General features: G+C 39.9%; 1 protein-coding gene across 2 annotated transcripts; it reads right to left on the reverse strand.

Annotated features, from left to right (window-relative positions):
- Positions 1-228: 228 nt before the first annotated feature.
- On the reverse strand, positions 229-13,794 carry stt3a (STT3 oligosaccharyltransferase complex catalytic subunit A). Of its 2 annotated transcripts, none has more exons than XM_047379104.1 (18): positions 13,646-13,794; positions 12,856-12,976; positions 12,708-12,768; positions 12,500-12,621; positions 11,255-11,400; positions 8,472-8,562; positions 7,547-7,653; positions 7,308-7,472; positions 7,029-7,209; positions 5,028-5,183; positions 4,848-4,939; positions 4,161-4,316; positions 2,734-2,922; positions 2,535-2,651; positions 2,353-2,455; positions 1,969-2,157; positions 918-1,033; positions 229-556 (listed from the first exon to the last, which is right to left on the reverse strand). In XM_047379104.1, the coding sequence occupies exons 2-18, from the start codon at positions 12,941-12,943 to the stop codon at positions 518-520; spliced, it is 2,118 nt and encodes a 705-aa protein (XP_047235060.1). In that variant the 5' UTR covers positions 12,944-12,976; positions 13,646-13,794; the 3' UTR covers positions 229-517. The 2 variants fall into 2 exon arrangements, with proteins under 2 accessions (XP_047235060.1, XP_047235061.1); XM_047379105.1 differs by lacking the exon at positions 13,646-13,794 and adding an exon at positions 13,503-13,526.
- Positions 13,795-15,301: the final 1,507 nt, after the last annotated feature.

Consider the following 15,301-nt stretch of genomic DNA (forward strand, 5'->3'; position numbering starts at 1 on the left):
TTGCAAGTGGGAAAACCTGCAAAATCAGCAGTATATAAAATACTTGTTCTCCCCACTGTAAGTTGACTTTACTGCACACTAAACTTAAGACCGCCTTATTTAATTTCCCTTTGGGATTAATAAAGTATTTTTGAATTGAAACTATCAGAGGATGTGGAGCCTGCTAAGGCTCAACTAGCACTGACAGGACCAGTTATTGTAATAAAGAAAAAAAGGCATTCAACACAATTCACAATCAATCTCACTTTAATTGATCACATGGTAAAAAAATCCAAAGCACTCAATTAAACACTGCTTTCAGTTACACACCCATTGGAAAATTATACTTCCTGATATCAGACTGGATGTTCTGACACCAGCTTCCACTGAAGATGACCCCAAAAGAACTCAAAAACCCAAACCACTTTGATGCAGTTTTCTTCCCCAAAGTATAAAAAGTACTTTTCTCAATCATCTGCTGACCACATGGGAAGAAGTTCAGTGCTGTAGGCTGAAGAGTAACGTTGCTGTCTGAAGACTATGTCCTCGAAAGGCCCCGGTTGTCCAGATCTTTCACCTAAAACAGAAAAAAGACTTTAGTCGAAGGTTTTTTTTTAAACAATATAATTCTGTGTGTGTCTAAAACAGCCTCTAGTGGTTGTTTAAAAAAGTCCCCACAACAATGAGTCAGTCTTAGAACTGTAACTTCATTGTTAATACTGACTTTTATCTGGTTGAACTCTACAATGCAACATGTCCTGTTTGTGCTACAGTGTCTGTAAATTCTAAGCTGCTGGTTCTTTGTCTTTAAAACTATTGCACCAATAATTTGAAGTTTTAAATAAATGTATGTTTCCTTGCTGTACTGCAGACTTGAGTTCCCCTGTAGGGGGTGGGGAAAGCTTGCTCAAACCACTCCAGCATCTAGACAGGCTCACCTTGTATATCCTGACCAGCCAGTGTTCTGTTGTGTAGGCCTCCTCCAACACATCTAGCTCAAAGTCCTTGTTCCCAATTTCAGCATTTCTCACTCTGTCGTAACCAGGTGGCCTCTCTGTAGAGAGCATCAGATTCTGAGTGGACACACTTTGCAGCAGATTTCACCATTAAGTCTTCTTAAAAACTACACTCCTATGTGTATTTGTTGTACTATTTGCCATTTCCACTACAAGAGCAGACAGTCAAGTGTCAATAAGAAATGATCTCACTTTATAGTTAAAACAGTGGCAAAAGAAGAATGCAGATAATACATAAAGCATGCTGTTTGATCAAAATGCATTGAATTAATGTAAGACAATTTTAAACCTTTACATTGAACGACAAACTGCCTCATTTTGTCAATCGGGTCAGATTACCAATCATCTGTCCTTTCAGAACACGCAGATGGATTGCAGATTCAATAGGGTGTGGCCTATAACCCGTCAGCTCTGACATGAGGATGTGAATAAGATCTGTTGCAGTTACCCCTCTGTCCAATAATATCTTTCTGAGCTCCGTCTCTTTCTCATGCAGGCGGTCTAAATGCATCTAATGCTTCAAATACTAGCAATTGTGTCATTTTTCATCCCCAATCTGTTCTCCATGATAAATACCAGAAGAAGACTAAATTGGGTTAGTCAGTGTGCACCAGCAGACTGCTGCTCACACCCTTTATGCAAACCTCTTCTCTTCCATCACATCCTCACTGCAGCTCTATGACTGGTGGGTCACGTGTGTAGAAAACACATGTAGATCATAGATTAAAAGCATGATCTGAAAAAGGGCTGCTATTGACACATTAGAATCTGTAAAAAAAAACGCTAAAAATAAACCTAAAGGAGTTTTTTTGGCTCATCTTTAGATACTGTAAAACCAGAGCTTGCATGGGTATAACAAAGAAATGGTAAGCTAGGAGATTGTTAATGCTCAACATTTTTCTTGTTCTGCCAGAGACTGAGGTGAAGTGATTCATCCTAACAGGTACCGGTCCGGTGTGCTGTGATGACTTACTGCCCTCTGTGTAGACCTGTCCGAAGCGATAGTAGCACATCTTGTACATGAGGCAGTTGAGCAGGACGGGGGAGCCCTCGCGGTCCACTCTGAACTCTCCAGTGGGAGTGTAGTAGTCATGCTCCTTGATGTGTCTGCCAGTCTCTGTGCTTCCACCGATACGGACCATCCACAGAAACTTATTGATGTCTATCATGCACATTTAAACAAACACTCTTAAACCGCTTTCAATAAAAAAAATAGTGTTATTTTGTGCACTTTTACCTAGTGATTAAATTCACTTAAATACAGTTGAATATTCTATAATGCTTGTATAAGACTGAACACACAGTAAATAGTGTTAAAAAGCACCAACATGTTGAGTCATGGCATTTAGATACGCACCATCTGAGGAATAGCCAGTCAGTCCTCCAAAGATGACCAAAACGTAGCTAACATCTAGTTCTCTCATGATCTCATAGGCCTTCTCCTCAGTGGATGCCATGGCCTGCAGAGCACAGGAGACATCTGCAGCCAGCGCTGAAATCCTTTATAACCTCGAACAACTTAAAGATCACTAAACTCACCTGTCCAACCCTGGAGATGTGAGTGTTGTTCCATGTGTTGTTGTCCACTAGAATGGTCCGATTAGCCATGGCAGTGATCTGATAGCCGTAATCCCACCATGACATGACTTTGGCATCCTGAGAGAGAAGAAAACAACTTTAACAATCACCGTCACAGCTTCAATGTGTACTTTTCTCCGTTTCTGTGGAGACGGCTGACCTCAGGGGTGTTGTGGCGGAGCCAGTAGTAGGCCTCTCTGAAATCATCAAAGATGATGCGGCTGCCATCGCCTCCACGGGCAGACAGAACAATGGAGGGAGAGGAGTAGGCTTCACTGGTCACCCAAGTGGAATGGAAGGTGTATGTAATGAGGAAGAAAGCCATAACCAGAATCATCCCACTGGCAACCTGGAGAGTATACGCAACACAATATGATTAGTGCTGCAGTAAGATGCTGCTTTAAAATCTGCTAAGGTCAATTGAAACACATGAGCTTGTCAAGAAAGTTGTAAACTAAATCTGCCAAGCTTAGACCTGACACCAAGAAAGGGTCATTTAAATGAGATAATTTCTCTGTTAGCCTTAAATAAAAAGAATCATTTTATAGTTGCAGCATTTAACTAGATTAGTTTATGCAGTGACTTAAAGCATTTCCATTCAGCCCCCTTTATTCTGATGTCCCTTAATAAGGTTCAGAGCAATCAACTGATTTCAGAAGTTACATTTTTAGTAGAGGACTCCTGCTGTGTGTAATTTCAGCTCAGTATAAACCCAGCTGTTCCGTGAAGGTGTTTTTGGAGAACATCAGTGAACAAACAGCATCATGAAGACCAAGGAGCACAGCAGACAGGTCATGGAGAACATTTTGAAGAAGTTTGAAGCAGAATTGGATTACAAAACATTTAAAGCTCTAAACGTCTCAGAGAACTCTTCAATCCATCATCTGAAAATGGAAATAGTATGGACCAACTGCAAACCTACGAAGACATGGACGTCCACCTAAACTTAAATTTTATTTCCCTTTGAGATTAATAAAGTATTTTTGAATTGAATTGAACCGATAGGCCGGGAAAAGAGAGCATTAGTCAGAGAAGCAGCCAAGAGGGCCATAGTAACTCTGGAGGAGCTGCAGAGATGTAGGAGACACAGCAAACATGTAACATAATGTGCTCTGATCAGATGAGACAAGACCTAAACCTTTTGGCCTAAATGCAAAATGGCAACTGTAGTGGAAAACTAACAGTACATAATTCCCTATGTCATAAAACATATAGTAGTGGCAGCAACATGATGTGGGAATGCTTTTCTTCAAAAGACACAGGGAAGCTGATCAGAGTTGATGTGAAGATGGATAGAGCCAAATACAGGTCAATCCTGGAAGAAAACCTTAGAGGCTGCAGACGTCTTCAGACTGGGGCAGAAGTTCATCGTCCAGCAGGACAACATCCCCAAACATACAGCCTGAGCTACAAGGGAACAGCCTAGACCAAAGCATAGTCATGTTTTAGAATGGCCAACCATGAAGAAACCCTTGGAGTTAGAGTACAGGTGGAGCTAAAAAAGGCAGAGGAACAAAAATTTCAACCCAACCTAGCAAAGTGGTTCTCCACAGACAAAACTACTTTCAATAGGTCATTTCTAACTACCTCATTTTTGATGGGGTAGGTGGAGTCCTGCTGTTTCTTGGTCTTCTTATCCGGCCGGCTGACATCCAGATTTTTCATGTAAGTTGTTAACACCTGAGACACACCAATACCTGACAAAATGCACATGACTGGAGCCAGCACCAACATCAGACGCACCTGAGAAGGAGAAAATAAAAAAAAAATCTGTTGAATTTATTTGACCTAAGGAGTCAATTCATGCTTTCTTGAGTTCTCCTTCCTTCTGTGACCTACACCTGACCAGCTGGCCATCAAGGAGGTTCTTGAAAATATTTAAAAAACAGACTGTAGAGCGGAGAGGAAGATTCTAAAGGAACGTTATTGATTGTCAAGGTTCCTACAGAACTTGTATGTTGAAATTCAATACTTTTTCCAGACTTCTAACTTTGAATCTTTGAGCAGGTATGTCCAAATTATTATGTATAAGTGATTGCACAGCATGTCTGGAACCTAGCAGAAGGACAACATTTAAACTCCATTTTGGCCACAGAAATTAGTCATTTATTAGCCTTATTCTCTAAAGTTGCTCTTTAGTTCACAGGTTGGGAAAATAGTTTTAATTTCTCCAATCCTTTTTGAAAGTATACGGATTGGAGGAGCTAGGAATCAAACCAGTAATCCTCAGTCTGCTGGACACCAGACTGACATGCATGTTGAAAACAGACGTACCATGACAGCTGAGAAATACATGCTGGTCACTCCATACATGATGATGAAGATCCTGGCGTCGGACAAGTTGTTAAAGCAGTAATACAGACCAACTGGAAGAAAAGGAAAAGTAACCTGAAGATAAATATACAGAGAGAGATCATGTTTTAATCACTCCGTTCACTGCTTCTGCTGACTTGCCTGGAAACATGAAGACAAGCAGCTGAAGGTCGAAGTAGTATGAGGACCAGGTTGTCGGCTGGTGCTCCGAGACCGAAGCGATGATTGGGATGTTGTTTTTAGCGTAGGAGGGGTCCAGCAGAGAGTAGAAACGACCAGTCCATGGAGAGATTTTCCCTGACAGGCAACCAGAACAGAATAACAATCAGAACAATGATCCTTTTTCCTCAGATAAGGGAGACAGTAAAAGGATTTATTAATAGAGATGCACTAATTAGAAATCGGTAGCAATATTAAATCTCCAGTTTTTTGTAAATCTTGAAACGTGCAAATACAAATTTTTGTTTATTTAAATTTGCCTGTCAAAATGTTAACATTTCCTTTCCAGCCTTCCTGCAGTGATCAGTCGTTTATATTAGGAGCAGAGGTGAGGTTTACAGGGAGAATGAGAGCAGTTGCTGTGAAATCTGGCATTCTCCATGACATAAAAGCTCAAAAATATGCAATAGATTGAACTAATTTTTTTAATCCACAGAATGTGGTCCTAAGATGGCACAAATCCAGTATATTACCCTGAAATTTTTATGATTAACAGTTTCATTCAGCTGCATTCCAGTCAGGGGCCGCATGAACCCAATATTTTCCATTTTTGACAGTTTTCTTTTTTTTTAAACAATGATGGAAAAGTCTGAAAGCCCTCTGTCATTTTCACAGATTGCAATTCACACCCATGACCACTGGATGACGAGTTAGAATGTTACTACAAAGGGCACGGGCTGATGGTGTAGGGGTAAAGGGTGCGGCCATGTGCAGAGGCTATAGTCCTTCATGTGGCTGTCCCAGGTTCAAGTACGGGACCCGGCGACCTTTGCCGAATGTCTCCCCCTCTCTTTGCCCTCTTTCTTGTCTACCTACTGTTGAAAAATGAAAAATAAAGGCCTCTAGTGCTGCAAAAAAACAAAAAAATTATATATATAAAAAAAAGATTAATACAAAAATGTCACAGCTGCTGAGCGTCTGAGGTTTCTTCAAAAGTGGTTGTGCCATTCAGGTCCATGCAGACCAGGAGGAAGTTGTGAGCCTGTGTGTTTTCAGGCCACAGCAGGTGATCTGTTCATATTTTAAGGGGATCTTGTCATTTTATTGTTTATATGTAGTTTCTGGGACCACACTCAGTGTGCGGAAGAAAGTTACATGTATTCATCTGGTTGATGTGGATTCTCTGTTCAGCTCGTTTGTACTGAACATTAATTAAAATGAAAATAAATGCTGTTAAATGTTTGTTGTTATTTTTAAACAAAGTGAAGGGGAAAAAGTAGATTATGGCAGGATTTTCTGACCCTGGCAGTCAAAATGACCGACAAGTCTAGAACAGCCTCTGATGCTATGGAGGTTAATTTGTCTCAATATTATTCAATCAAACAAAAAACTAATTTCAATCAATTCCATTTAAAAAAAAATAATCGTTACAACTCTGAAAGTATTGATCGCAACTTAATATTTTTTGATTGAGATAATTTATTTTTTTATTGAATAATATTGAGACAAATTTACCTCCATATGATGCCAGGATATGTCAAAATACTGATTTTTAGAGCAAATGATCTTTTCCCTGCCAGGTTCAAACTCAGTGAACTCTTTTTATCTTCTCTTTTCCCCTGCAAGAAATATTTCAGTAAATTCAGACTTTGATGGGTGCTTCCAGCTGGTTCTCAACAATTATTTCAAAAATCTCTTCCTCTGAAAACATAAAATAAAAAAAAAGGTTTGAAAGAAAAAAGGATTCTGTCAAGCCTTGGTGTGATAATGCAGCCTGAACACATGGTGAACCCAGTAGTGCTTAGTATGTTGCATTTACTGCTCGGTAGAAGATCAGATTTTGTTTAGGTTCCGACCAGCTGATCATCGGTCAGAGATAATTAAGCTGAAAATGAGTTGATTACAGACATCAACAGATTTCTCAGTGCATCTCCATTTGTTAATATTGTCGCTTCCAGTCAAAAATGTTAGCAACAATCTTACCTGTGAGCATGAGAACAGCTCCCACAGACAGCAGGATGAAACCCACCAGAGAAATGACACTCTTGAACAAGATCTCAAATTGCTGTGCATTGAGTTTGCTGCGCAGATAATCTACAAAGGCGTGAATCTGGCACAAGCCAAATACTCCGAAGGCTGCCATGTGCTCTGATGACTGCACTGGCTGGTGTAGAAGACATACGAGAAGGGGAGCACAGCATCAGATATAAGCTATCCTACTTTTAATATCATGATAAAAATGATGCTGGTGATGTAACATACCTGAAAGCCGACAAAAGAGATCTGCATGGAGAGGATGGTGCCCAAGCAGTACACTGTGCAGTAAGCCACATATATACGGTGAGAGAATCTGCCTGTGAGCATCAGCACCAACACATGGAGGGGGATGAGGTTGATCAGGAACACGTAGCCACCCCATGAGGAGACCTAAACACACAGACACCTCACATTTACCACTGTTCACTCTTCAAAATGCCACGCAAGCACCTCGGTGGCCTCACCATGTAGAAGTATGCCAGTGCACACATAGATGACCAATAAACTGAGCCGGTCTTCACAGCTTTGATCCACATGTAGTAGGTCAGCAGCATGCAGAAGATGGCAATACCTAAGTAGAGAGTGGATAAAGACGGTTTACTTAAACCGCATCATTAGACATGCAGGGCCTTGCATAAGTATTAATACCTCCCAACTACCACAAATCTCGACGTATTATATTGGATTTTACATGCAAACATAAAAATGTCTGCCACAAGCCATGTAGGAGTCACAGCAAACATGTGGAAGAAGGTTCTCTGGTCAGATGAGACTAAAACTGACCTTCCTGGATTGGATGCAAAATACCAGATGTGGCAGAAAAGTAACATTACATACAACCCTGAGCACACCAACCACATGGCGACACATGGTGCTGGTAATATTATGCTAGGGGGTTTAGGAGGAACAGTGAAGCTGGACACAGTGAATGAAAAGAAGGATCGAGTTAAATACACAACAATCCTTGAATAAAACTTGTTAGAGACGGTAAAAAACCTGAGACTGGGCCAGACCTAAACCCAACTGAGATTTCTATCTGTAAAATAGTTATAAAATAATTATGTGCAGTTTCCTTCCTCTTCAGTTATACACCAGCAGGGTTCAATGCAAAAAAAACAACAACTTTGTAGTCATAACTCATTATAACAAATTAAAATGTGAAAAAACTAAACAGTAGCATATATACTTTACTAAGACCCTAAGAGTATAATATTTCCTTTACAAATAACACTAATGTATTTGCTTAAATACCAGACAGCTATACAACTCAACATATTTCTAAAGAATTTATAGCATAAAAACTCTCAAAGATTTGACTTTTAATCCAAGTTCATAAATCAGGATTATCTGGAATGTTTCTGTGGACTAAAGTCATGCCAGGTCCAGTACCTTCATTATCATAGGAGCCAGCTACTGAACGGGAGATGTAACCAGGAACCACTGCAATCATGGCCGCCGCCAGGAGCCCAGCACCTGCATCCTACACACAAATAAATGCTGTTTAGTTGCAGAAAAACACATGCACCTTTACTGTTCAACCCATAAGTAACTACATCTTATTTTAAATTCCAGAGTCTACTTTTATGTGTCAAATAGACAGTAATAAAGATACAAGCATTTGACTGTTTACCTAAAATAAAGAATGCAAAAGATGCCTAAAAATATGCAGAAGAAACTGATAAGGAATGATTTGAGTTCATGGTTTGTTTACAAATATAAAATCAAAGTAGGAAGGAATGAAATGGCAACACCTGGGTGCAAAATGGAGCAAAGACACCCTCTGACGCAGAGCCAACAATTAAATACAGCAGCAAATCTAAACCAGAATGGCTGAAAATAAACTAAACTGTTGCAATGACTTCATCTACCTCCAGACCCAAAAAGTGTCTAAATAATGCTGTGCAGAGTCACATGTCTACAAACTCTAAAGATCTAAAAGCCAAACTGTAAAGAAGCAATATTAGAAGCTCATAAAGTTATTGTTAAAGGCAGTTTTACTGCCACCGAGTCACTGGACAATTATCCCTCTTTTCCGAAGCTTCCAGCTCCACTCGGTCTCACTCTGCTCGGCACGAAACCTTTGTTTCCACTGACGGATGAAGCTTCGGTATGAAGCCCCGCCTCCAGCCGTCAGTGTACTGCGCTGTCCCGGTATTAACGTTACTGTATGACATTGTCACATTAAACTAATCTGTGTGAAACAATAAAAAAAATATCACTTTTGACTTCTACATGCTCATCCAGGAGGAGTGAATGCTGCAAGTCACTGACTGGATGCTATCTGCTGGGTTTCCTTAGATAGAAAAACTTTTTATCCAATTTGAATAAATAACTGAATCTGACGGCACTGTTCAATGGTTAGGATTAATTGAAATGTATGAACCTGACTGTTGTGAAGTGCTTTGAGACGACATGTGTTGTGAATTGGTGTTATATAAATAAAACTGAATTGAATTAACTTTTCCCTGCACTGCCTCTGCAAAAACCTTCTCATTTCTCCTGGTCCCACAGCCAATCAGTGAACAGTAGGGATGGGTACCGAATACGGTACTTTTATAGGTACCGGCCGAATTCCATTGGTACTACAGAATACCGAATCACGTAAAATCCAACGGTACCATGTTTCCGTACCTAAACGCATCATTGTGACACAGAGAGTGGAAGAGTGGCTGATTTTCCATGCCGGACATGAACACAGCATTGCACGCACAAGAACGTAGTGACGTCAGTAGCCGCTGGTACCGTCAACAAAGCAAGCACGGCTGATAGAAAGCGCTCGAAAGTATGGCTCCACTTTTCAAAATGTGGTGCAGATTACGCTCACTGCAATATTTGTGACGCGAAGTACAAGGCCAGCGGCAGGAATATTTCTAATCTGAGGAAGGCCCTGGTTAAGCACAAGATTTTTCTCAAGGCTGAAGAGACAATTTTCATCAGCCTCAGATCTACAGCTACAACTCCTGCATTCAGCACCGTTAACACGCCTGCATCCGTTGGCGACACATCGTCTGCAGCCAGCAACATGGCTGGGTTTTAATTTGTATATTACACTGCGTAGTCAGTTAAGGGTTTTACTGTTGAAATGTTTGAAACAACTGAGATGTTTGATATATTCATTAAAGTTTATGTATTGAGAAATATATGTTAAATTGAAACTTTTTGAGATTATTTAATGATTTAACATTTATGACCACATAAACACAGAAAAGTGCCAAAAAAAGTGCCTGACATGCAGCCCCATATCACTAAAGACTGTGGAAATGTGCATGTTTTCTTCAGGTAGTCATCTTTATAAATCTCATTGGAATGGCACCAAACAAAAGTTCTAGCATCGTCACCTTGCCCAATGCAGATTCGCGAATTATCTGAAGATGCTTCTGACGTTGTCCCTGGTTCAGGAGGGGCTTGAAATGAGGATTGCGACACCTGTATCCCATGTGTAGAATTCATCTGAGTCTAGCGGCTCTTTGTGTTCTTACTCCAGCCTCAGTCCACTCTTTGTTAAACTTTCCCAAATTCTTGAATGAATTTGGCTTGGCAATCCATTTTAGGTTGGGGTTAAACCCTAATGCTGGTGCACCTTTTCCTACCACTCAACTTTCTGGGAATATGCTTAGATACAGCACTCTGAACAATCAGCTTCCTTAGCAATGAGCATTTTTATGGCTTAACCTCCTTGTGGAAGGTGTCAGTGACTGTCTTCTAGAGCGAAGCGCTGTTGGTGTTTAAGCGCGTGGCCTATGTACTGAGGCTTTGGTCCCGGGTTTGCGTCCCGACCTCAGCGACGTTTGCCGCATGTCTTCCCCTCTCCTCTCTCTCCACCCCTGTTTCCTGTCTGCCTACTGCCCATCTGCCTACACTGAAAAATAAATGCACCTATGGGCACAAAAAAAAAACTTACAAGAAATAACAGGCTTGAAATATTTCATTCTATTTAGTCCATGTAATATGAGTATTTTTTTTTTTTTTAGATGGACCTGTGCATGAACCATTTGTAGCTTTCCTGATGCATAAAACCCAGGGAAAATAAGAGGGCATTCAAATGGACAAGCTGTCTGTTCAAAGTAAAAAGAGTTAAGAGAGGACCTTTCCAATGAAAAGGCCTTTCACCTATAAACATGGTTGATTTCTGGATTCTTCACTCAGAATGTGTTCATGCGGTGGATTTTTACCTTTAGCTCCTTGGTGAGGTGGTAGGTGACTATGGCAGTGAAGGAGGAGAAAAGGGGAGCGAGAAAGACGCAGACGTTCCGGATGTCTATTGTGATGTGAAAGAAGTGGAGGACATGGTACAGGACAGCAGACGTGACCATAAGCCCTGGAGAAGGAAATGAGAGGGAGACAATTGTTCACCAACTCAACAATCTTGCAGTGCTGGTATCATTTATCTTGCACACCTGGTACCGTTTTGCAAGAATACTTCAAAATGAAAAAAATAATTTAAGAAATAATTGTTTTGAACAATATTATCAGCGGTACAATTATTGTCACCCCTAACGTTCCCTTTAAAATAAATTAAACTAAAGCAGTCCTTTTTGTTTACTCTTTTGTTTAAGGTGATCCGTTTCTAGGAACTTTTAATTAGTAATCCATGACTTTCTGCTTCACAGGGGTAAAAATATGATGTGACACAGAGGTCTATTTCTTTTAGACCCTGGCCACTAGTTTGGACCAGGATCAGGGTTTTAACTTGCCACATTGTGAGGAAGGGAAAAAATATATATATAAAATTCTCCAAATTTACATCAGAGAACTGCAGCAAAGTGTAGCATCATTGTGTCACCAAGTTCCCATGGCAACCATTTAATTCTCTACATAACTGTTCTACAAATTCTAGTGAACTGAACATGGGTTATTACAGAGTCATTTAGCTGAGTAATGATCCAAAATACATGGACAAATCAATGAAGAGACAGTTCAACAAAGAAAAATCTAACTTCTTCCATGCTCTCCTCAGTCCTCAGACCTAAACCCTATAGAAAAACCCATGATATGAACAGAAGAGAGGACCCAGGAGTCTGAACGATCTACAGAGATTCGGCAATGGGGAATGGTCAAAGAGTCCTCTCTCTGCTCAAGGTTGGGAACAGATATGAGAAGACTAGGTGCTGTCTAACTGGTAAACTTGGGTTGTACAGAGTATTGACAGCAGAGAAACAAACATTTGTGGAAGTGGTGATTTTGTTAAAAACTAATTTAACGTAGAATGTTTAACATGGAGTTAAAGGCTTTCAGTTTGAGATCCTGCTACTGAAACAAAACATGAATACATTTTAAAGCATTCTGATCATCTTTACCAGGGGTGACAAAAAAGTACCCAACACTGTATGTGATACTAGAATTCATTGCTGTAATTTGCAAGCTATAGACAGAAATAAAAGCTAAAGAAAAGAATGATTGCAAGCTGAAATCTGTACCTGGATAAATGGTGCCACCGATGATCCTTCCCAGGGGATACCATGCTCTGTCATCAAACCAGTTGTGAAACTTGTAAAATCCCTCTTCTGCCAGGAAGCGGGTGGTACGGTAGTTAAAGTACCTGAGTACAAGAAGAACGTTAAGGTGAATCAAGAATATGAGGACATCAGTTCACTGAGAACCAACAATGGCAAAAACAGCACTTACGGATCAAACTCATGGATGACGCTTTCAAACCTCAACACGGAAAAAAGCCTGGTGGAGAATGCTGAGGAGGAAAACATAAAGCGTTAAGATGTAACCTGCTCTGGGGTTCTTTAGCAATGCTGCTGGGATAAAGGATGCAGAGACTCACAGAGGACAGCAGCCATTGACAGAATGAGCAGCTTCAGCAGCGTGTCTTGTTTCTCATAGGACAAACGCAGGAAGCCCAGCTTGGTCATTTTGGCGAGATTAGGGACAGCTCACCGTACTACCTGTTCAGGGCAGGACAAGCAGTGGCACACAATGATTAGATCCTGCCAAACGAGACCGCTTAAACATCAGCCAGAGTCAACACTCAGGATCTGAACTGCTGGTGGGAACTTCCATGTCCAGCCCAACCAGCTAATGCCACGCAGTACATATGGCGTCAGAAACCAGGAAGCAACCACTCGGTTAACCCCGTGCAGACGTCTGTGCCCAGCTTTCTTGTAATAAAAGATCTAGTCCAAACTGAAAGCTGGATCACAGAGCCCAAAGACGCTCTGTTTGAAAGACTGCCATCTATCCAAGCAGCAGACCAACCAATCACAGCTAGCCTTAAAATGACACATTAACCAGGCTCCACGGCAGCTGTATTAAAAGCTAACAAAGAAACCAAAATGCCCGTATCATTTAGACAGTATGCATGCAGGGATGAATAGAAATAAAAAGCACGTGTTAGCTATTCATCATCCTCTCGGTTAGCTTTGATGCAGTTTCCATCCATGTTAATATAGAAAAGAATCTAGAAAAGCTAACCTGCTAGCTCCTATTTAGTGAAACAGGTTACGGGCCTCTTTTCTATACTTCTTTTAAAAACTTCACAAACCCCTTAGACAGAAAATATCTATTCTTGAATAAAACAATCTTTTAATATGAAATGATTAAATACAGTCACTTACCCGCTCCGCCTCTCCTGCTACTTAAACACTTTTCACACACTACCTTCAACCCAGCGTAATCCCGCCTCCATTAACATTCGCGTGCTTGTTTATTGGTTAAACATCAGTCAACAGGAGCCTTCAAGAAATGTGATTGGTTCTTCGGTCGTCATTCAATGTTTGCTCTGTACCTTGGCGCTGCGGTGTAGTGACGTGTCCTTAGAGTAGATGAAGAAATGTGTCTTCCCCTACTGGTTTCTCAAGGGCCAATTCTTTTTCTTCTAAAAGCCAAAGTATACGGTGATAAAATGTAACAGGTAAATCATGACACAAATATTTAGACATATTATAATTAAAATACAACTGGAAATAAATTAAATCATCCATGAACCACGTCATGGTTCCTTTGCTGCAGGGGACCATAAATGAATTGACACTGCCGCTTTCGCTTGTCAATTTGAATCTACAATTTGAGTGGTTAACTTTCCCATTAAGGCCACATCATGACTCCCCTGTGGAGGACCAATCCTGTCATAATTAAGAATATATACAGAAATAAATAAATGACACAATAAAAAAATACCGGGCCAAAAAGTGGCTAGACAATAAACAGATTTCTGTTAAATGCAACAAAATAATAAAAAGAAGACATTTATTCAATAGTTGATTTAGCTAATGTAAATTATGTCTTTGCTATTATTCAAATTTTTTATTTAAACCACTAATTTACTTTTTTGACTATATTTTTTCATTTGTTTATTTAATGCAGGTGAATTTTTTGCAACTGTATTTTTTTCTAACACTTTTATTTCTTTTGTATTTATTACCACCCAAATTTATTTAAAACAAGTTTTTTCCTCAAAAATGTTTTATTTTTCCAATTTTTTTACTATCCATTTATTTCTTAGCCACTATATTTTCTACTCTAATACATCCTTGTCGAATATTCCTACCTAACAAATTTCCCTGTGCCCATTTATTTCTGTCTTTCTTTTCTAAATTCCTTGGTCACTTTTCTTTTTTTCTTAAACATGCAGCAGGAAATCTAAAAACGAACCGGGCGAGAAAGAGACAGAGGGGGCGGTCTTTGGTACAGCGTCACCGCCTAATTAGGTTCTCCTATTGGCTGAGGTGGAGCCTCTGGAAAGTAGATGCCTGGTTCTGAAAAGGAGCTGCCTTGATGTTGCCAAATAAATCTGGGGTGTTGTGGATCTGGTGGAAGATATCGCAATCGGGATAGTTTACTGTATCCTATTGACTCTAATACTTCAGTTTGCTGAAGTACTAAGAGGCATTCACGTTTACGGACCCATTTTCAAAATAAAACTAGAAGGCTTCAGTGACCAACTGTATTCTCAATCTAACCAGGGGAAACATAAGAACCTTAAGGTTGAATTTTTATCCTTAAACATTTCTAATGACATATGACCAATATTATTCATCATAATCATTTTAAAGTAAACTGCCATTCCAGGATTTCTATTCTGATTAACAATTCAGTTTCTATAGATGTCAATAAGTAATGTGCAATATAAAAAGAAAGCCCCTAAACATAGGAAATCTGTGTATACCTTACCATATCCATAATTCTTTTAAAATAAATCTGTCTGATGTCCCAGGACTTTCACATTAATTTCAATTCAGCAGTTTAAACCCCACCCACCGAGCTGGCAGATA

Source organism: Girardinichthys multiradiatus, chromosome 11 (genome assembly GCF_021462225.1).
Source record: "Girardinichthys multiradiatus isolate DD_20200921_A chromosome 11, DD_fGirMul_XY1, whole genome shotgun sequence".
Lineage (NCBI taxonomy): Eukaryota > Metazoa > Chordata > Actinopteri > Cyprinodontiformes > Goodeidae > Girardinichthys > Girardinichthys multiradiatus.

Coding starts and splice junctions, on each gene's coding strand:
- stt3a (XM_047379104.1), bottom strand. CDS start 12,943: ATGACCAAGCTGGGCTTCCTGCGTTTGTCCTATGAGAAACAAGACACG. Junction 2,923..4,160: donor CCTACCCCATCAAAAATGAG/GTAGTTAGAAAT, acceptor TATACTCTCCAG/GTTGCCAGTGGGATGATTCT. Junction 2,652..2,733: donor TCCGCCACAACACCCCTGAG/GTCAGCCGTCTC, acceptor CTTCTCTCTCAG/GATGCCAAAGTCATGTCATG.